The 23624-nt window shown below is 42.8% G+C and overlaps 1 protein-coding gene across 4 annotated transcripts in view; it reads right to left on the bottom strand.

Moving 5' to 3' along the window:
• TRIM2 (tripartite motif containing 2) overlaps positions 1-23209 on the bottom strand; it is a 52542-nt gene extending 29333 nt beyond the window's left edge. Inside the window, exon 1 of one of the 4 annotated variants that reach the window (XM_083519990.1) lies at positions 22921-23209. Coding sequence is in view for 1 of the 4 variants with exons in the window: in XM_083519988.1 (XP_083376114.1) it covers positions 10345-10482 (138 nt within the window). In the remaining 3 variants the exon portion in view is untranslated. Of the gene's footprint in view, positions 1-3909; positions 5744-10344; positions 10655-22308; positions 22599-22920 lie in introns of those variants that run through there. The other 3 variants (XM_083519992.1, XM_083519988.1, XM_083519989.1) reach the window with 3 other exon arrangements.
• Positions 23210-23624: the final 415 nt, after the last annotated feature.

Raw genomic sequence — 23624 nt, 5'->3', positions numbered from 1 at the left:
AGAAGAAGAAATAAACCAGGAGGTAATTATATATATTTTATGCTCTGTCATTGTGATACATGATAGTATAACATTGACAAACAATGGCATTCATTCGTGGAACAGGAGACTATTTTAATAGCAAAAAGGACGCACGGGATAATTTGTCTACAACTGGTATATTGCTCACAAACCATCACCACTATGAAGCTGACAGGCAGGATGATGCAGCAGGAAAATCAAAGTGAATTCCATGCTGCAGGTTGGAATTAAAAGGTGACTCCTGAAAAGGCAGATGATTACTTGACATTCAGGTAGCTTCCAACTCTACAATTCTCCAATTTGTTTTCCTGTCATGGAAAACCAGAGCAGACTATGAGCCTTTTGCCATCTGATGCCTCCCATGACATTAGAGCATCAAAGAAAGCATCATGCTTGCTTGTTTATAAACTCACCCAAGTAATAAAACCAGCAGCTGGGACAGGAAGTTCTAGATACATCCTGCATATTTTGCATGTCCTGAGATTAGCCCTCGTCTTAATTTAGCTATGCTTAAAGACAACACACTGCAATAGATACACAAAAATATAGTACTCACTCACCCAGTGTAACAATTCCTAACGCAATGCCAAGTACTATTCAGAAGGCTTTGGCACTTTTCTTCGCTTTAGATGGCTTAGCATTAGAGTCTGAGGATTCCAGGCTTAAATTAAGACATTTGCTTTTTATTTGCCTTCACATCCACTGGGTTATTCATCATAACCACCTAGGACTCTGAATCTAACAGGCTTGGTTTACGTACTTATTCCAGAAACCTCTGTGTGATTGGGACTAGCAGTGTGAATGCTGGGGGTTCCTCTTCCTTTCACATGGAGATGCACTCCAACCACCTCTGTGCCCAAGTGTGTGCAAATGTCAAAGACAGGATACAATTTCTGTACTATGTTAAGTTCTTGAAAGACAAAACAGGCTTAATCTCTGTATGCCACCATATTGCTTGATTTTTCATAAAGTTTGTTGTTGCAAAAATGTATACCTGGCCAATAATTTTGTGAATTCTATATTGTTCTTGTATCAGTTATTATGCCAGCTCTTCCAATCACATTTTAAAGTATTTCACTAGTAAGTGAAATGGAGATGAATTGGGCTAAAAGGGAGATAATGTGGGGAAATCTCAGTTTTAATAGTGCAACACTAACCTAGTACTGTGGTGGCGCTGTGGGTTAAACCACAGAGCCTAGGACTTGCTGATCAAAAGGTTGGCAGTTTGAATCCCTGTGACGGGGTGAGCGCCCGTTGTTCAGTCCCTGCTCCTGCCAACCTAGCAGTTCGAAAGCACGTCAAAGTGCAAGTAGATAAATAGGTACTGCTCCGGCGGGAAGGTATACGGTGTTTCCGTGCGCTGCTCTGGTTCACCAGAAGTGACTTAGTCATGCTGGCTACATGACCCGGAAGCTGTCTGAGGACAAACGCCGGCTCCCTTGGCCAATAAAGCGAGATGAGTGCCGCAACCCCAGAGTCGGTCACGACTGGACCTAATGGTCAGGGGTCCCTTTACCTTTAACTTAGTACTGTATACTGTACTGAAAAGGACTAGTAAGTTTAATGCAACTTGCAGCAATTGGGAATAGTGTGACTCACTTCTGAGCAAGCATGCAAAGTTTAGCACAGTCAGGCCCAGTTCACACACATTACTTGGTGTGGAGATGGCTGCAATGCCACTATTCCCAATCAGTTGCCAAAAGGGATCTTACACACAAGGTGGCTGAACAGGATTACAATTTTTGTCCTTACCAATGCAAAGTAATCTCTACTCCCCACTTGCCTTTCCCAGCCAGGCAAGGAGAGGAGTATACCAACATGGATGCAGTGCCATAGCTACCAGGGGGATGGGGAATAGTGGAGTTCTTTGCCCTGAGTGAATCCTCCAGAGGGGCATCACTGAGGCTCCCAGCCAGTATGTGAGTGTGCAAATGCATGGGGGGATGTGCCAAACTGGGTGAAATAAAGCCTAGTTTTGCCCCTGATGGACACCACTGTTTGAAGGCATGCTAATCCCATGGCCAGTGCACTTTGCCTTGCCATAAAACTCCCAGTTTTCCTTCAATCTTTGGAGCTGGGAAGGTTGTTGGGATCACCACACAACTGCCAGTGCAGCTTCCACCTACTTCTGCACCTTCAAAGTTGGGGGAGGGAGGGGAGCTGCAGATTTACTGAAGCCTGACCATTAGACTTGACCCTTAAGTTAACCCCATTCATGTGACACATGGTCTTCAGTAGGAGGGGAGAAGCCAGGGGCGTCGCAAGGGGGTGGGGGTACAGTCCGCCCCAGATTTTCGCAATTGGCGTGATCGATGTTGTGAAAATCTGCCTGCTCATCATGCAAATACGCCCAGCGATCAGCCTGGCACCCCCCCTCCTGGCAGGTGGCGCTCACATCCCCAGCGGGCAGTTTTATGCGGTCAGTGGTCAGATTTTTGCGATCGGTGGGCATTGCTGGCACACCCAGCGGGCAGTGCTTGTACCCCCAGCTGGCGGCACTGACACAGTTTTATGTGATCGTTGTACGCTCCCTAAAAAAAAGGCCAACAACTTTTGGGGCATTCTCCCTAAAAAAAGCTCAAAAATTGCAATGTGGGGGGGGGGACAAAAAAAAATCACACTGGGTACCACCTGACCTTGCTATGCCTCTGGGAGAAGCAGCCATGATACAGCAGCTGCCACTGAGCTGAAAACAGTATCTGGAGTAGGCCTCACTCCCTATTAAATGTGCATAAATAGACCTTTGCATAAATAGACCTTCCTGAAACCATCCAACCCCACCCCATGTTTAATTCTCTTCTAGTAACCTGGGCTTTCAGTGTGTGCACTGAAAGTAAGAAACCAAAAGTGATTTCCAAAGTTGTGTAAACAGGAGAAGCAGACTGTGATAAAATAGAATAGGGCAGACTGTGATCCACCTCCTAGTTTGGTTCCCAAGGATGGGTAATTATTTGGCATGATAAAAGGAAGCATTCCTGTGATAAGTGATTGCATAGCAATGCACCACAATAGTTTCACACATTTTTTATAGCAAGCAATAATGACACTCGTCATAACAATCACTTAACCTTTACATCTGGCTGGATAAGACAGCTCCACCCCCCACTGCAATCTCAAATGAGCCTAGTTTTCTAAAGGCCTAGTCTTTGTAAGTTGCTTATAAGGTTACATTTTGGCTAAACAAAAAAATTGCAGAGTTTTTTTTCTTAAAAAACCTCACAGGTCCCTAGTACATTACAAATTATATTAACTGTTAATTGTGAATATCAGAAACTTGGGGATTCTCACTCACTGACTTCCCCTGATTCAAGTATTGTCAACATTCAATGAATGCCAACATTTTCCAGTTGCCATCTGCAATAATATTACTGCTTGTACAATAAGGTTAGCGCAAGCAATTAATTTACAAATGTCATTAAGACTATGTAATGTGCTCACAGATTTTTTTAAAAAAAACCTCTGATCCAAACACATGAGAACACCAAAACCTTCTTTCCCCACCTCTCTCTGTTATTTCCATCATGTATGCCTATAATCCTAGTTACAGATAGGTAGCCGTGTTGGTCTGCCATAGTCAAAACAAAAAAAATTCCTTCCAGTAGCACCTTAAAGACCAACTAGGTTAGGTCTTTAAGGTGCTACTGGAAGGAATTTTTTTGTTTTGCCTATAATCCTATTATGTGCTTATCATTTGAGATCCAAACACCTAGCCTAAGTAATAAGGTGTTATTGAATAACTGTACAAAGACAAAAGCAGATCAAACATCTTTAAATAAAGTCACTACTTCCACATTCAGCAAACATGGAATCATTTCCTAACATTTAAAATGCAATATTTTTTTTTTAAAAAATAAAATAAAATCTTGCACTTCCAGTTTGCTGACTTACCTTATCCGTTGAACATCTTCTTTCCACCAAAAGAAATAGGAGGGGGGTTACCACGCTTGGGTTTGGTTTAAAAACACGCACAACAGGAAACAAGAAACGATGAACCAACTTTAAAAGAGTTGTTTAAAAGCAATCATGTTTTTTCTCCTGGAAAATTTGACTACATTCCTCTTCAAATAAAGACACTTTTCCACATTTCACAAGCAAGAAGCCTGGCATTGAGCCAGGATTTTTTTAAAAAAATAAAATATCAGGAAGTATTTGTTTTCTTTCTCGTGGCTCTTCCAGCTTACAGAGCATCCCACAATCTCTTCCGGCAGCCAGACAACTCCTGACATACAGAACTGGGCAAAAGTCCTTTTTCCTTTTTGTAACTGTCAAGTTGGTATTCTGTACTCTCAAGCTGCAGTGACTGAAATTCTAAAATAGATGTTCTGCAGGCAGAAAGCTATCAAAATGCCAGCTGTTGACCTCACACACGGCCAACACCCTCTCCTCCCAAAACAAACTGGGGGGGGGGAGGGGCACTGTGCTCCTTCCCCCTCCCTCTCCCTCCCTCCCTCTCTCATCTTTCACACTCCTGCATCAACACAGCAGAATTGCTGTTAAGAACACACTTCTGCTGAGATTTCTAACACTTCAACAGAAGCTTCGTAATGAAAATTAATGCAAGGAGTTGTAGTAAAACTTAACCAGTAAAAAAAATATACCCAGTAAGAACTTCCTTCCAAATACCATTGCTCCACTATTCCATGGCGAACTATATGGAATGTTACAACATTATCTCAAAATTCTACAGATTAAAAGGCTGCCACCACTTTCGACGTGCACCAGTGATGTAGTGAAAATGGAAAAGGAGAAAAAGCAAACAATATGGTTAAAACTTATTTACTCAAGAGTTCTTCTAGGGGTAGAATTTATTGTGTTAAACATCCAGACCATTCACACACCAGTTCTTCGTGAACTATCAGGAACACAAAGGCACATTCTATCTGGTTGTCAGTAGAATTTCACAAGTTTAAGTACATGTCCGTTTCAAACCTGCATTTCTTTAAAAAGAAAACAACCACATTGTTTCAAAAGAAGACTGCATGTTTAGCTGGCTGCCAGGGAAATATATCTTAGAATTTCAGCAGTGCACCTTGAAAGCAGCATTAGATCTCACCAGTGCCAATGAATATATTCCTACAACCAGATCGAATACAGATCCACAGCCGGTCTCTAGTTTTGTATCAGTATGCAAGTCTCTGTGCCTGGCAAACCATGCTTGGGGAGGGGCGGGAGGGAACTGAAAGAACAAATGAAATTCATGCCAAGAGGGATCAAGTGCATGGCCTACACACCACGTTTCAAACTGGTCAAAATGCCAGGATGACAGAAGCTTACTCAGAAAGCTAAATCCCGCACACCCTCCAGCCCGGCTCCAGCTGACCTGATTCATAGTCTGATGTAATCACAGAGGAGAGAGTGAAGCTTGCAAACCCCACATCCCCCTAGCTGCAGATCATACAATTCACTGCAATGGCACCAGCTGACCCAGGTGGGGCGTTAGGACTGTCACAGGCAGCCCTGTCACAATATTATTCCTTCCAGCTGGCCTGGCACATGCAGACCCAACATAATTGTGCAGAATTTTGACACAGTACAGTCAGTTTCTAAGTGGAGATTTGCATGCAGATGTGCAGAAAGCGACCAAACAGGACGCACACACTGAAAGTGAAGCATGTCCACTTTCAAGCCAGACAGGGGCTTCGTGCAAATCTTTGTGCTGCCATCTGCTAGTCCAAACCGCAGATCACGGACTGGCAGAATAAACACAGGTGGCCCGGCTCAAATCAGCAACTGTAGCTCAAAGCCCATCAGATTAGTTTGCATTCCAACCCCTCCCGATTTAACTCTACAGCACCAAATTAGCACATTATCTGTCATCTGAGTGCAGTAGTGAAACTGGAAGCAAACAATGGCTTTGCAATCTCAGTTCATTCCTTGCACACACCCTCAGCGCAGTTCTGAGTGAGGCCAGGATTAGCTTTTCCTAACTTTATATACTCAAACCACGAGTCATAAGAGTTATCCTTGTTATTTGCCATGCTTTCCTATTTTTCATCTGAAGAGCCCAATTCACACATACACATAAACAGCACCCCATCACACCATTACTCTTACAGCACCATCCACTAGACATTTACTCAAAAGTAAGCCATTTAGGTCTGTGAGTCTTCCGCCTATGAACCCGGGTACAGAATTGCAGCGTCATTGATTTTCAGAGTCTGAACACAGGAAGTGCTTTCATTGAAAAGTACTGTCTTCAAGATATTATGAGGCAATATGGAAGCCCTCCAAGATGATGTCTGATTTATGAGAGTCTTATCACACATCATCGGTTGATAGTCAACGAAGACTGGGTAGGCACGTTCTTAACTATGTGCCCAGACATAATCAAGTTTTTAAAAATTATAAGCTATACTCTTTTATGCCTTGAACACTATTCTAAATATAGCTCACACAACTGCAGATTATTCTAGTGAAAGAAAATCTCTCTTGCCAATCCTAAATATCACCAAGGAGCAGAGAAAAGGACAGGAGACGATAAAGAGGAAGGAAGGGTAAGGATAAAGGCATTCCTCCCTGGGCTGCCAACTCATCCTTGACAGGGTAGCGATAACTTAGAAGTCGGGTTATAAATCATTCACATTGATAAGACCGTCCAGAGTTCTGTTTGGATACCTGAAAGATGTCAAACTACAGATGTTGGGTTGGATCAGAGGATCACTCTTAGTGCATCCTATTCTAAGGAATGAAGTGTGTGTGTGTGTGTGTGTGTGTGTGTGTAAATTTGGTTATATGAGCCACTAGCAGTTTCTGATTACAGTACAGTGGTGCCTCGCAAGACGAAATTAATCCGTTCCGCGAGTCTCTTCGTCTTGCGGTTTTTTCGCCTTGCGAAGCACGGCTATTAGCGGCTTTAAGAAAAAGGAAACAAACTCGCAAGAACTCGCAAGAACACGTTTCGTCTTGCGAAGCAAGCCCATAGGGAAATTCGTCTTGTGGAACGACTCAAAAAACGGAAAACTCTTTCATCTTGTGCATTTTTCGTCTTGCGAGGCATTCGTCTTGCGGGGCACCACTGTATGTACAACAAAAGCTTGCTGAAAGCAGCCATGACTTCAATAAAAGGATATAAAGGAAATGGGCTTGCTTTTCTGACCTCCATCTGGGCATGATGCAGCAGCTTCGGTTGCTAATGTGGGAAGGATTTCCCTTCCAAGTCATCATCACCATCATTTTATTAGTATGCCGCCTTTCCATAGTTAAAACCACACATGTCTCTACAGGCCAAAAGGACTGTAATCGAGATAACAGTGAAAGCAGCATCAAGGGGCAAATACACTTGGCTGACTTACTCCTGACAGACACTGCAGAGAACATCTTTAAAAGGGTACTCCTTTTGACTAAGGAAAATACTTTCCACCCTTACACTGACACTGGGAACCCAGAAAAGTAGACAACACTTTGGTGCCTGTGCTGCAGAGGTGACACAGAATCGCAGGAGATGGAAAAGTTGACATTTTCCTCCAAAGCTTCAGGACAGGGGTGCCTAGGTGCCCTTCAGATACTTTGGACCCCAACACCTGTCAGCCTCTGCCCCTGTGGCCAAAAGTCAGCAAAGGTGGGAACTGTTGTCCAAAACATCTAGAAGGCATCACATTGCCCACCCCTGCTTTAGGACCTTCTATCAGATTAGCAGAGAGAGAGAGGTGTGCTTTAGGCAAATTTCCCAGGTGATATGTAGACCCATTTTTGCATTTCCCACATGTACTAAATTGTGATAGTAAAGGTAAATAGACCCCTGACCATTAGGTCCAGTCGTGGCCGACTCTGGGGTTGCGGCACTCATCTCGCTTTATTGGCCGAGGGAGCCGGCGTACAGCTTCCGGGTCATGCGGCCAGCAGGACTAAGCCATTTCTGGCAAACGAGAGCAATGCACGGAAACACCGCTTACCTTCCCGCCGGGGCAGTACCTATTTATCTACTTGCACTTTGACGTGCTTTTGAACTGCTAGGTTGGCAGGAGCAGGGACCGAGCAACGGGAGCTCACCCCGTCGCGGGGATTCGAACTGCCGACCTTCTGATCGGCAAGTCCTAGGCTCTGTGGTTTAACCCACAGCGCCACCCGCGTCCCACTAAATGGTGATAGCCACTTTCTATTAACAATGTTGACATTACAGGCTAAAAGATACTAAAAAAAGATGTTCATTTATTTAAGAACAGAAAAGTGTACAGGTTTATTTGCTGGTGTGCTAACAAATAGGATTGCTGCCAATGAATTTTGAAATGATCCTTATCAGATTTTCTTTCCCTAGGCCTGTCTCCATTCTTGTCAGTATAAATGTTTAACTACATGATGTAGTAGCTGCCGCAGTTACAGATGGCAGAGACAGAGAAAGCTCCAGTTCAACTGGCAAAGATAGCAGGACTAGATTAGGGTTAGAAACATGTGGCTCTACAGCTGTTGTTGGACCCCAGCTCCCATCAGTGGTCAAGCATAATGAGAATTGAGTCCAGTAACATCTGGAGGGCTGCAGAATGCCCATTCCTGCTCCAGAGAGAAAGCAACCTGGGAAATATATGTATCTTATGGCAATATGTTTTTGGGAGGAAAAATATTGTAACATATTAAATATTCCAACAGCTATTCCAACAAATATTGGACTAATATTACCATATGCAAGTAAATTACACCCAGAGCCTTCTTTTGGGATATATCTCAAAACATAAGCAAAAGTTATTATACTGGTAACTCGGGTTAAGAACTTAATTCGTTCCGGAGGTCTGTTCTTAACCTGAAACTGTTCTTAACCTGAAGCACCACTTTAGCTAATGGGGCCTCCCGCTGCTGCCGCACCGCTGGAGCACAATTTCTGTTCTCATCCTGAAGCAAAGTTCTTAACCCAAGGTACTATTTCTGGGTTAGCGGAATCTGTAACCTGAAGCTTATGTAACCTGAAGCGTATGTAACCCGAGGTACCACTGTAGTGTGTTTTCAATAAGGACTTTCTCTTTCTAAGCAGCATCTGACATATTAGATACTACATAAAATATTATGAAATTGAAACGCAAGGATGCTTAAGAAGATTTCTCTGGAGAGCTCTTCCATTTCTTTTCCTAGCAAGACTACTTTTATTCTAACACCTTCAGTGGCTGATGGAAATTCAACAGGTGATGTTTCACTCATCACCTGGAAAGCTGCAGCTATTAAATGTTAGCCTGTAAAGCAGCTGTTAAAAGCACAGGGAACTGCCAGAACAAGAAGAGTCTGTTTTCTTGGTGGCTTCACCTGATATTTTGCATGTCTGATCGTTTTACGAAGTGTGGGTAGTTCTTTTAACCAAAGCAAACTCCCTCAGGAAATTTACTCCTTATTAGAAGAGACTGTTGGGAGGAATCTTGCAATTAAACGAAAGGCAAGGCAAGATATCAGTTGTTGAAGTTATAAAAGTTAATTACATCCCTTGCAGCCTAGGAGATGTAGTTTACCTGCTATCTCTTTATCTTCTCTATTTAGAAAACGGGGTCTTTATGATTCAGGAACTGAGGGACGCTGTGCTAAAATCAGCTCCCACAACAACTGATGCTGGTGGTAATATAGTGAAGTTTACCATTCCAGCATTGGGTTTTGAGGATCCTCTTTAGAAGTACTTCATGCCTATACAATAGCTTATTTAAAGTTTTTGATTAATTTTACCATTTTACCTAGAGGCTGAAATTTGTTCCGTAACTTGTCCATGGAGGCTGGGGTGTTTAATTCATTCTTCCATTCTGTGAGCCTGAAAACGCTTCAGCTGATTAGGCAGACCAGTTATTCAGACACCGCAGAGCACAACCTATTTATTCCTAGAAATACATCAGCACTTGCCCAGAACTTTTCTGAAGCATTGTGTTCTACACTACAGCACGCCTCTTTCTAAAAACATTGTTTTCAAAGAAGGGTGTTCAATATCCCACCCCCCACCTCACATCTTCTCTACTTTCGGATGAATTTCTGCAGCTTAATATATGTTTTAATAAGAGGCACTTAGAGGAGAATCAAGTCATAGTCATGCTTCTTTAAAAAAGTCTTAAAAGATCTTCTTCAACAAGTTTGTCTGGTTAACCTTATCCCACAAGTTGTTCCATCTGTTTCTGTTCCTCCCCAGGATGATCTCACTCTCATTCAAGGTATGAATAGAGGAGTCCTCAGAAGCATGTCGCTGAATACAAAGTAGCTGCTGTTCCTTCAAAAGATTCAACCTTCCTTCCCAAATACACACACACACACACAATACTTTTTTGAATCATAAACACAAGAACTGTACTAAATAAGGATTTTCTGTAAACCTAGGATATATATTTTTTCCCCTCTAAAAGGTGGGACAGTTAGGAGCTTACTTACAGGCGTTCCATTATGTCCTTCCAGGCACTGAAATGCAGCCTCTTTCGAAGAGAGAAGCCTGCTCCCTGCAGCATTCAGACAATTGGTCCCATTATAACCACCAGGAGGCTGAGTTAAAGGGTGGCCTTGCAAAAACATAAACAGCTTGTCAGCACAACCAAAGAGGCGGGACCCGTGCTATCAGGGGACAGTGCCAGCCAATGATGAGCCTCTTCGGTATCTGTTTGGTTAAGATATTGTGTTTCATTCTTAAAGAGGAGAGTGGGGCAGTGAGAAAAGCTGACAAGGAAAAACTAACTGTGCTGGGAGTGCTCACAGCTGAACAGGGCAGAGGGGGAGGAATGCTTAGACCAGGGGAAAATATGTATCAATAAGGCACTCCAGGAAAAAGCACGTGTGCCGAAAGCTCACAAGCCACACATATTGTTTAGTTTGGTGCTGCTTTTATGTTAAATAAACACACACACACATGTGTGGAGCAAAATTTTGGATACATTTATCTCGCACTAAAAGCAATATATAGGACCACGAAGACAATTTTGGGTTCATTTCCCTACAAAAGTCATAACCTTTCTGCTTGTCATTATTTCTCAGTCTGTTGTTGTTGTTGTTGTTGTTGTTGTTGTTGTTGTTTAGTCGTTTAGTCGTGTCCGGCTCTTTGTGACCCCATGGACCAGAGCACGCCAGGCACGCCAGCCTAGCCTACCTCAAAGGGCTGTTGTGAGAATAAAAAGGGGGGGGTGAAAATGGACCCTTAATCTCAGGGTTGTGGGTCTGAGCTCCACTTTGGGTGACTGATTCCTGCACTGCAGGGGGCTGGACTAGATGTGGCCCCTTCTGACTCTACAGTTCTGTGATTCTATAAAAAGGTAAAGGTAAAGGACCCCTGGATGGTTAAGTCCAGTCAAAGGCAACTATGAGGTTGCAGCGCTCATCTCGCTTTCAGGCCGAGGGAGCTGGTGTTTATCCACAGCCAGCTTTCCAAGTCATGTGGACAGCATGACTAAACTGCTTCTGGTGCAACAGAACACCGTGATGGAAACCAGAGCACACAGAAACGCTGTTTACCTTCCCACCACAGTGGTACCTATTTATCTACTCACACTGGTGTGCTTTTGAACTGCTAAGTTGGCAGGAGCTGAGACAGAGCAATGGGAGCTCACTCTGTCGTAGGGATTCAAACCACCAACCTTCTGATCGGCAAGCCCAAGAGGCTCAGTGGTTTAGACCACAGCACCACTCGCATCTGTGATTCTATACCAGGCTGAGGTCCTTGTGAAAATAAGTGTCTTCAATACATGGTGAGAGCGGAGAGCAAGGAACAAGGAGAGAACTAGCCTTGAAATCTGTATAGGAGCCTTCTACACAGCTGCTTTCAGTGAAGTGGATAAGAATGAACTGTGATCTAGGGGGCTGCAGGTTCAGATTTCATGTCATATCACAAATTCACAAGGTGGCCTTAAGCCATATTCCCAACCAGCCTCTCAGGACTGTTGTAGTATGCATGTGAAGCAATTTGAACACTGAAGTGATGCATATTATTTTAATGGACATGATCCTAATAATATTTTCCTGGTCAGAATGCCTTAAGGAAGCAAGTATGCCATCTTGAATTTTGGCAGGGATCCCAACACCACAAGGCAAGCGGAAACTTCAGCAGCTACTGTTTTCCTTGGCATGTGGTTCCTGTATTTTTGCAGAGCATTTTAAATAATGCTAATACTAATTTCTATACCATTTACAAAGGACACAGCATACATTTGATTATAAAAGCCACGACAATCCATAGGGTTGTCCATGCATGTAACTTCAAGGGCTATTAAGAGCCAATCTTTTGTTGTAGACACTGTTTATGCTTACCATGAAGAGAGTCATATTTCTTTGTGACAAAACTGCTAAGAATATAACAGTTGCTTTACGCTGAAATATTTTGTCCAATCACGTTTTTAGATCATCAAAATGAGCATTCTTTAATTTCCAGATTCTCCACATCCTGTCCTCTAGTCTTTCTGTTCATACAGAACTATGCATCTTCAATACTAGTCTGCTACAGAACAGCAGCAGCAGCAGGAGGAGGATTACAGGAATCTGGACCCCTTGCCAGGATTGAGTGGATACTTGGTCAGTTGCCCAGTCGCTAGCATCAGGTCTGCTACTACATTAATACTGCATACCATGGTTTAACCTGAAGCTTTACTGCAATGCAAACTAGTAAACTACAGTATTGCCTTTGACTTATAAGGTATTAAAAAGATGGTGGCATTAGTCTAAATGAAAGTACAGTGGTACCCCGGGTTACAGACGGTTCAGGTTACAGACTCCGCTAACCCAGAAATAGTACCTCAGGTTAAGAACTTTGCTTCAGGATGAGAACAGAAATTGTGCTCCAGCGGTGTGGCAGCAGTGGGAGGCCCCATTAGCTAAAGTGGTACTTCAGGTTAAGAGCAGTTTCAGGTTAAGAACAGACCTCCAGAACAAATTAAGTTCTTAACCCTAGGTACCACTGTATTATTCAATGGCAGAAACATGGGCGTGGGAATATCTATGGCTGTGCTGGGGGGGGGGGCGGGGGAGGCCATATGGTCCCCAGTTGGGAAACACTACTTTAGACTGCACACTTACTCATGTAGGTAAGTTACATTGAACATAATGGTACCTACTTCCAAGAAAGTTCAGTGTCACTATGCAGGAAATGCAACAATCATTCTTAAACTACCATGTAGCACAGGGGTCAACAACGTTTTTTGAGGCCAGGCCGGTCCACTGCCCGGCAGACCTCTCAGTGGGCCAGACCGTGTGCACCTGTGTGTGCCCGTGCATGCACTCAAGCTATTTTCGGCGCTCTTCCACCAGGAGCGTCCGTACTCATGTGCACACACTATTTCCGACACACTTCTGGGACCGAGGAGCGCCCGTGCGCACATGCTATTTCCGGCCCTTTTCCAACCCGGAAGTCGGTCCCTGCGGCGAGAAAAAAAAGCAAGGAATCCCCACGCCAATCCACGGAATGGCCGTGGGCCGGTTCCAGGAAGCTCATGGGCCGGAACTGGCCCATGGGCCTTGGGCTGCCGACCTCTGATGTAGCACCACAGAAATCCTGGACTGATGAAGAACTATGAAAATACAATACTGCTATATGGAAATTGTTCCATATAGCAGTATTGTATTTTCATAGTTTGGAAAAGGTGGCCTTCAGATCTAACAAATAATTGGGTCAAAATCCAATGAAAGATCTTGTTCTGAATGTTAAAGGGGTTTTCCTTCCAGCCCTGGTGCTGTCAAGTTATTAACAGAGATCACTAGTAATACAAGCTCTGGGGAACTGACAAACAAGATCCATTTCTTCATCCAGAATATCAATACTAAAATTTATAAGAAGCCTTTCCTTTTCCTAGGTTAACTTTCTCATACTTCTCATAATCTTGAAACTTATCAAATTATAAATCAAAACTATTATCAATGGTCAGCCAAACACCACCAATTATTCGGGGAGAAGGAAAGAGATCTTTCATATGTTTAATTTAGAAACATGTTCCTTTGAAGTGTTTATTATTAAAGCAGTGAGCTGTTTAAGCAGCAGCTACCAGTATATATTCAGAGCTTAACTGGGAAAGAAGAGGTGCACAGATATTTGCATTTGGCAAATATTTGCCATTATTATAAAATTGCGTCAGTAATGTGGGTTTTCTGGGAAATTCTCCAGTGCAAATTGGAGTAATTTGCAGAGAGTAATTTGCATTAGAAAAAATAGAGGTTTTTTTGATGCCCTAGAGAGCGATCTTATCTTGCATGCTTATTTTACTTGTAGTTAATAAAGATAAAAACTTTGGAACTGTCAAGCTTGCCTAATACTGGATTTGTAACATGCATCTATTCACTGTTGCCAATAAAGATATGAAGTGGGATATTTTCTGTGGAAAATACATATCAGTGGTAGGTGGGCGGGCAGAGGCAAAAGGTGGTGGACCAACAAACATAAAATCTACCTTTGTACAGCAGGTGAGTTTCTACATCTGCCCCTTTCTATCCTTCATCCAGACAACCAGGAGAAACTATCAGATTTCAAGGTTGCATTCCAGTCATGCAAAAATGGGGTGTGGACCCATTAAAGGGTGTTTGGCCTGGTGAGTGTTTTGGGGACCTGACAGAGAAGTCTGGAGGGCCACATTTGGTCCCTGGGTCTAAGGTTCTACATCTCTGAGCTAGCAAGGTAAAAACCAGAGTTTCTGAAAGTGATTTGGTGCAATCAGTTGGTGGCACTCAAACATTTCAGTAGCTGCTCTGTAGCCGGGCTGTATGGTTTGTGTACATCAGATGTCCTTTCATCACTCAACCCAATTCCCATAAATCCCCAGTGCTGATAGGAGCCTGATGCTCCAGGCAGGCTTCTAATTCAACAGGTTTAACTACATAAGCAATTCGAGTTTCCCTGTATACTATACTGCAAATGTGCTACATCTTATCTCCAAGACTCAAACTTTTGTCAGATTTTATGTCTCCGCTCCCTACAGAAAGGCTGTTATGCCCAACACAGAAGCAGAGCTATTATTCTGCATTTCATTCTGTCTACTGGTGGGTGTTCTGCTTGATTATAATTGCTAAATTGATTGAAAACAAACGGTGTCCATGGAAAAGACTGGATACACCAAGTGTGGGAAAAGAGAGACTCCACTGTGTATCATTGCTTGGCGTGTCTAAGGACCAGCAATTGTTAACCACAACAATAAAACCTTTCAGCAAACATTTTGCAAAATGTCATCTGGAGTTTCTGGTACCATCCACGTGCCGTTTGTGCTCTTTATCAATTTCTCCTCAGCTGAGATTTTATTACTGCAGTGTTTGTTTGGTGGAAGCAGGCAAGCCAACACCAGAATGTGTTTGCATATACGGTTTTCACACACGGTAACAAAAAGGGAAAACAAGCTTCAAATGCTACCTTGAACACGCAAATAAACTGAAATAACTAAGGGCTGTTTGAAAAATTATGCTTGGGGTTTTTCCCATTTTACATCCCACCTTTCTTTCGAAGAGATAAAGATAGTGTACATAGCTCTCCCTCCCTCTCCATATTATCCTCACAAAAATACTGTGAGGTAGGTCAGCCTGAAATATGGTGACCCAATGAGCTTCATGGTTGAGTGGGGATTTGAACCCTGGTGTCTCCCAGGAGGTCCTAGTTCAACACCTTAACCACTACACCATGATTGGATCTTCCCATGTCATTTCCTTCTCCTAAAGCAGCTGGTGGTGGGTAAGAGAGAAGAGAGAAGGCCTCTCCTCCTCCTCCTCCTCTTCCTCCTCCTCCTCCTCCTCCTCCTCCATCATCATCCATAAACAGCTGATATTAGCTGTGGGCAGGAAAGCACATAGGGAAAGAGACTCAAACTTTAGAAGTTGCAAAGGGTTAAACTCTCCCTTCCTATCCAAATCAGGCCCCTCTCCATGGCTTTAGGAGAACCAGGATGATCTAAGTAGGAATGTCCCACATAAAAATCTAGTTTGATGGCTTGCACAGCTGAATTACAGAGGTTTTTTGAAGCAAACAGAATGGATATCTGCTGGCCAAGCCAAGAACAAATCATGACTTGCTGAACTTCAGAAGGAAAAAAACCACAATTTCAGATTCAGACAAAAAAACAAACAAACCAAGTCTTCAAGGTTTGTGCTGGGCCGGGGTTGAGGGGAGAAGGGAGCAAAGCAGGAATGATCAGACAGTGCGCAGTAGCATGTTATTCAAACCCAAAGAGCTATTAAACATGGCTTGTTGCTATGTAAGAACTGAGCCATGGCCTCCTTTTCGAGATATGCTCTCTCCCATCATCAGCATAGCAGATCAGGTAGCGGAAGCTTCTCTAGAAATGAAACCTGGGAGGAAGAATGAAGATCCACATTAGAACCTAACTTGCCAGGCCAATTTCCCCAGGTGCAGAGTGTTAGAAAACTCTAACTCAGTTGAGCAGATCACCAAACTATGTTTGGCTGGCTCACCCCACATCAATTCTTCTCATAATGCAGCCAATTGGAATTGGGGCTGTGGGAGAGGGAGGACTAACCTCAGCCTTCTCCAACCAGGGGTCCTCAATACATTTTGGAGTACCAGTATGTTGAATGGTCAACGGTGATGGGGACTGAGGTCCAAACCATCTGGAGGGCCTAAAGGTCCCCATCCCTGTTAGGAACATAGGAAGCTGCCTTATGCTAACTCAAGCCATTGGTCCATCTAGCCCAGTACTGTCTGCACTGACCGACAGCAGCTCCCTGGGGTTTTCTCCAAGCCCTACCTGGAGAGTCAACATGGGACCTACCGCCATGCACAATAGATACCCTACTACTGAGCTATGATTTTTCTTCTAGTCCCTACTCCAGAGGCTTAAACAGTGTGAGAGTTTTTGAAAACAGGTTTAGGCCCTTTGGGGGGGGGTGTTATGAAGTAAACAAAGGGTAAAACAAAAAAACCCCTGTGCATTCCTGTTTGCCTCAAGGGTGCTCGCCTAGGGTGTATTTAGACATGGGGTTTATTGTATTTTTCTTCTCGATTATAATGCAAACGGTTCTATGTTCCTTTTACACTGCATTATCTGTTGTATTATGGAACTGTGGCTTTTGATCGACATGCCACCACATTGCGCTAAATTTTAAAATGGCAGGAAAGACATGTACCATATTTTTTGCTCTATAAGACTCACTTTTTCCCTCCTAAAAAGTAAGGGGAAATGTGCGTGCGTCTTATGGAGCGAATGCAGGCTGCGCAGCTACCCCAGAAGCCGGAACAGCAAGAGGGATCACTGCTTTCGCTGTGCAATGATCCCTCTTGCTGTTCTGGCTTCTGGGATTTAGAATATTTTTTTCTTGTTTTCCTTCTCCAAAAACTAGGTGCATCTTATGGTCTGTTGTGTCTTATAGAGCGAAAAATACGGTATTCCACATATACCCAAAATTTTGTTGGGTAAAATTACAATGCAAAACTCTTGCAATTTTCCGCAAGCAAATAACACAGAAATTAGTGCTAACATTCAGATAGATTCTGCCAGAAGTGGCGTTTGCGTTATGTGAAAGAGCATGTTAAACGTGGAAATTATCACGTAAAGAAACTGTGAAAAAGGAATAAAGTGCTGTTTGAACGCAGCCATCATCAACCCCAATAGCAGACTTGAATGGCAGTACAATTTGCACAATATACCGAGTGAACAAAAGATACCGTACTTAGGTAAAACACCACAAGAAAAGCTGTACTTGGTCAAAAGAGGGGGGAAATGTTTAATTTTATTTGAAACATTGCCTCAATGCAATTTCTTTCTGTTCATATTTTCAGGGAGAACACAGTTGACGTGATGAATTAGAGCAGGCATGTCCAACAGGTAGATCGTGATCTACCGGCAGATCACTGGACGACTGCGGTAGATCACTGGTAGATCATTGGCTCCCCTCCCAAAGAAGCTGAACAACTGTGGCTCCCGTAAAAAAAAAAAAGCTCAACATTTTACCTCCTTCCTAAAAAAAGCTCAGCAACTTTGATCTGAACCCAAAAACAGGGATAGATCACTGCCAGATTTTAACTCTGTGAGTAGATTGCAGTCTCTTGGGAGTTGGCCGCCCCTGAATTAGAGGCAATTATTTATTTTCCTCCATGCCCAAAATGTCAAGGTCAGCACTAAACTGAACTACCACCAGCATCTCTGTAATTACACTGTAAATAATTGCTTCTTTTCTCATCAATACTTATTGATTCCTAAGTACTGTGTTTCATGGATGATAAAGCCCATGTAGTGGTGTTCACAGCTGGCCTTACACAAGGAAGCTATGTTACATGCCTTACCCTGCTGCTTTAAAATGGCCTTTTGATCATCTTGACTTTTATTAATAGACTTTAAAGCATATTTTTTAAAATCTATCTTCAAACTGCAACAGCGGTTATTTACTAAATGGCATTGCCCATCTCAGCAAGGAAATAGGATGAGCTGGAAAGTATAAGACGCAAATTCAGCTTTACAAGAAACCATTTTCTGTACCCAAAAGCAGAAATTTGTTTGCAGTTCAAGAATATGTTATAGAAGGAATCTGTCCATGTGAATCCATATTGGGCATTGTTTCATTTAAGTCCTTAACCAGTTTTAAGCATCACTGGTTAGCTTTTGCTTACTAATTACCTAGTGCCTGGACAGTAACTGATTACTAATTTAAATTTTATCTGTAGGCTAAAGAATTGTCTGAAATCCATGGCCACCTAGGGCTTTCCAGTTTTCACAATTCATTCTGACATAGCATTTTTCATTCCTACTTCTCAGTATAATCTTCTGTGAAATATAACTGTTTGGGGGTGTGTGTGTGTTTGTTTGTTTCAAGCTGGTTCAATTGCAGAGGAACCCTTTCGCATTGGTCAACAGACCACCACTACTGTGATATTAAAAAACAACAACCAGAACATAGCTCAGTCAGTAGAGCATCTTTGGGTCATGAGTTCGAGTGGGTGAAATATTCCTGAATTGCAGGGGGCTGGACTAGATGACCCTCATGGTCCCTTCCAATTCAACAATTCTATGAATCTACAGTGGTACCTTGGTTTACATACTCTGCTAACCCAGAAATAGCACCTCGGGTTAAGAACTTTGCTTCAGGATGAGAACAGAAATCGTGCTCCGGCGGCACGGCAGCAGCGGGAGGCCCCATTAGCTAAAGTGGTGCTTCAGGTTAAGAACAGTTTCAGGTTAAGAACTGACCTCCAGAATGAATTAAGTACTTAATCCGAGTTACCACTGCATGGTCATAATGGAACATACCAAGGAGTATAGTGAAAGTGCAGCAAACAATCAGATTTTGGGTATCATGAAAGTGCAACAAATTATTATTGAATTTATTACTGTACTGACTGCCAGGGTGGGACAGGGAGCTGCTTGTGGGATTTGCTGTCTCAGGTAAACATAGGACGAACATTGGTTCAACTAGCACAGTATTCTCAAGACTGACTGGTAGCAGCAGGTCACAGAGAGGGCTTTGTCCCGTGCAAAATGTCCCCAGTTCAATCTCTGATGTCTCCAGGTAGAGATGGAAAAGACTCACACTTGAACCCCTGGAGAATCACTGCCAGTCAGTGATGACAATAGTGGCGTAGCTGTACCAAACGTCCAACTCAGTAGATGATCACTTCCTGTGTTCCCAACACTGTGTTCCCTTGGACACTGTTGCACACCTTGACTGGAGGGGGGCCTGCTTCCTCTCCACCCACCCTCATGTTTTTGGCCAACCCTGAGCTTAACTGATAGCATTTGGACCTCTGACGTCTGAATCAAACAGCTCAACATATGAGACAAAAAGCAAAGCCCTGTCTCAGAGAAGCATTTTAAAAACAGGACATCTCTTTTCATGCATTCAGCAAAAAATAAATAAAATAGAATCTCAGACCAGATTTTGTAGCACTTTTTACTAAGCTTTTGCCAGGGCTGGGCAACCTTTTTGAACCCGAGGACCATATCCAGCAGTGAATGGGTGTTTGGATGCCACAGACTTGTGGATATCACCAATACTATGCTGCCATCACACCTCTCTCTCTCTCTCTCTCTCTCTCTCTCTCTCTCTCTCTCTCTCTCACACACACACACACACACACACACACACACAATCTTCCCACCCACACCCACCTTTCTGGTGTTCAAAAGATGGCTGATTAGCAGCAAGAGAACAGCTCTCCTGCCCCCCCCCCCATGATGGCTGATCATAGCTGGGCAAAGGTGAGATGTGGGTGGGGCTCCCCAGACTACAAAGAGCAAGTGAGCAGGCAAGGACCCTATTAGGGTCAATTTGCAGCCAGGACTCTGAGCCTGAAATTTGCTTAAATGGAACTAGTGAACTAACAACAGATTGCATCTGGGCATGCACAAAGTGCCATTTTTGCACAATTAAGTAACCAAAGGAAGTCAGTGAGCTACGCGAATTATGGACCAGATTTTCTTAAGAGAGAACATTGTTTCCATGCAGACTAGATGTTAGATACAATATGAAGCATAGTTGAAAAGGCAGCACAAGCCATCACATATTTGGAATCTTAAATGTCTCAACTTTTAGCCATTTTTCAAAACCACCCCATGCAACAACATTAAAGTCAAATTCATTATAGCCTAATGATAATCCTTTTGATTTAAAAAATGCCGTTATATTTCTAAATGCGAGACTTTAATCCAGCCTGATCCTGGATTAGACATTTTCCACCAGGCACCTTTCCCAGCTGGGAAATCTCCTTCCTTCACCATGCACACATGGTGCCCAATGGCATCATATTCCATTTTATTTTATTTTATTTGCAATGGACATTGCCCTTGAAACCACTTGTCTCAGCAGTTGGTTTGTTAACAAAGCACCCTGTGGGAAGCTGAAACCCGTCAGTTGTCACCAAATAAAATCATTTTCGCAGATAGTGAAACAGGGTGTGGCTATTTCAGGAAAAATGAGAAAGCAGAGCATTTCCAAACTGCATTTAGCTTGTTGGGATGCCAAGCTATATTTTTATACAGTACACAGCTTTCCAGGTTACACAGAAACAAATGCACAGCATTCCAATTTCACTGCAGTAAAACAGGGAACAGCAGAACAGGCTCAATTTCAGTGATACAGAACATTGAATCCATCCCCTCCTTTTCCATGCAGTTTCTCTTCTCCATTTCTGGACTTGTAATAAACCAGGTTGCCAAGACATTAGGATTGAGTAAACTATAGTTAGTGCTAAGCAGTCCAACCCATGGTTTTAAGTGTGTTTGCAAACCATGGTTTGGAAGTTAACAGTGACCACAGTTGCCTATACAGTAATTGTCTTTTTCTGAGGTTACATAAAACTATGATTGTTACAACTTGGAAAAAGGAGATGGGAAGGTAGCATGCAAACCATTTCCCAAGCTTCCAAGCCACTTAAAGGAACACCCAAATTGAGACATAAGCAGCCTTTTAGTCTCTTCACGCTTCCCTCCTATAACAAGCATGTGAAAGAATTGCAGTAATAAAATTGCTACATAGATAGAAATGGGATACCATGACTGAATCTCTAGTAAATAACACATCCTGGAAATAAACAAACGAGACATGACAACTCAGACAGACTGGAAACGGCAGGCATTTCTCATGCAATTATCTGATTTGAGTATGCATAATACCAGTTGCACCTTTTTTTTCTTATGCAAGTTTTATTTATAACAGAATGAGAGTTGGCACGTTGTACTCCAAAAGTCCACATTTCTGCAGTCTTATATATTAAAAGGAAAAAGTGAAATAACTTGATTAGATATGAAATGCATATTTTAAAGAATGGGAAAAGAATGTTTGTCAGGAAAAAAATCTAAACCTTCAGCATTGAAAAAACTCTGAAGCTTAAAATTTTTCAGTATTTTATGCTTCAAAGGCAATAAAAGATCATTTTCTACATTACAAAAGGCTATTTTTTTAAAAAAAGAAGAAAGGTGTTTCTCAGCATTTTGCTGGTATTGCTGTTTTCCTTTCTAGCAGGTTTAACACACCCTGCTCCAGCTATTCCAAACAGATACCTGCAAAATTTCTCAGCTACAGGTTTGGGTTTATTTCTAAAAAATTAACCAGGGATGCCAGATTAACAAAAAACAAACCTTTGTTTCGAGGAATAAGTAGTTCCTTCCATCTCTCTAGATGTAACACTTTAAAGCAAGCATGGTAAAAAATAAATGCTTGAGATTCTGATTTTACCTCTCACAGTAAACCTGCAGTCACTGCAAAACAGTACTTCCCTAGCCACCAATCTTTCTCTCCCCACCTCCTTTAACCATTCAATGTAAAGTCACTTCATTCCTACAAAGAAACATTCCTGCCCGATTTGGTCTTTGGCTTTCATCTTGTTGCTCTTTCAACTAGAACACTGCAGTAAAACCAAAACCAAAAAAAACCCCCCGAAACCCCTACCCTTAATTGGCAACCTGAAAGCAGCAAACAAGCCAAGCCAAGAATACTTACATTTGCAATTGTTTGCGAATACTTGTGCAGTGATCCACCGATTAGTAATTACAAAGAAGAGAAAGAGCCTTTTGAACCGTCTCTCAAGCCCAGGAGCAGCGAAAAACAGAGGCTGCTCTCTGAAAGCCGCTCATTCTCTTACATGCTCTGCGTGCACAACCCAGCTGCCAGATTTAATAACCATGTCAGGCTGTTTTCCCCATAAAGAGGAAAAGAGGTGACAGCAGAAGATGAAACAGGCTGCATGTTAATCCGCAGTTATGCCAGCACTAAGACTTCCATGAATGCCACCGTATAACCCTCCCCGCCTCCTCCTTAACTATAGCTATAAAACGGTGCTATGCTTTTTTTTAATGAAAGGGTTATCATAGTCATATCTCTTGGAATCGTTATTTCACACCCTGTTATTTTAAGACACATTAACTCCCTGGATTCACCAGGGCCAAAAAACACACACAAATGCGCCTCGTATTTCTTAGCCCATTCATTTAAAAGGAACTAGGATCGCTGAGCAAAAGAATAATCCGGAGAACGGGCTTCCCTCCACCCCCTTCCTCTGTTTTCCAGCTCTTTAAGGAAAAGGAAGTAAAAAGAAAAAGAGTTTTCATTTACCAGTGAAATGTTCCCATGCAAAGTGACTCTGCAAAGGCTGGACCTGAAAGGCTGAAGTGCCCGGATTCAGTGTCCGCGGGGTGAGTGGCATTTCCAAATCAGGACCACCTCCATATAGGCCCACGGTCTTGTGATCAAGAGATGTGCATTTACAGGATGCAGGGGGCGGGATAGCTCCCCACCCAAGATCCTTGCAAGGGAGAGAGGTGAGGGAGGAGGAGGAGGGAGGAAGCGCACCGTTGCATCTGCTACAGCGCCTGTATGCTGCAGAGGTCACGTGATCCTTCTCATTCCTCTTCCCTTCCCTTCCCTCCGAGGCACCTGTCTCAGCAGGGAGCAGTTTCTGTGGAAACTGCAGACAGCTAGGTTTCCCCTCAGAGAAACTGTTGTCATGGAAACCTTACATAATGTATATGGCCCAGATTATGAGTGGCCTCCAAAATGGATGTGACATTTACATCCGAATAGTATTTTAAAAACACACACACACAGGAAGAGAAAAAAACTGACCTTGCTCTGGCAGGCTGGCTGAATAAATTTAATTTCGGTCTTTAAACACTGGCAGAAATCCACATTCGAAGAGATTTTCAAAATGACACTACCAGTATAATGAGGCTGCCTGATACTTTGCTCAGATTGAGGGTTTAGGAGCAATAATGCCAGTCCGATTTTATTAATGAAGTAATTCCCCCCCCCATCCACCC

Source organism: Podarcis liolepis, assembly GCF_965112155.1.
Source record: "Podarcis liolepis genome assembly, chromosome: 9".
Classification (NCBI taxonomy): domain Eukaryota; kingdom Metazoa; phylum Chordata; class Lepidosauria; order Squamata; family Lacertidae; genus Podarcis; species Podarcis liolepis.
This window is presented reverse-complemented; position numbering and strand designations above follow the sequence as displayed.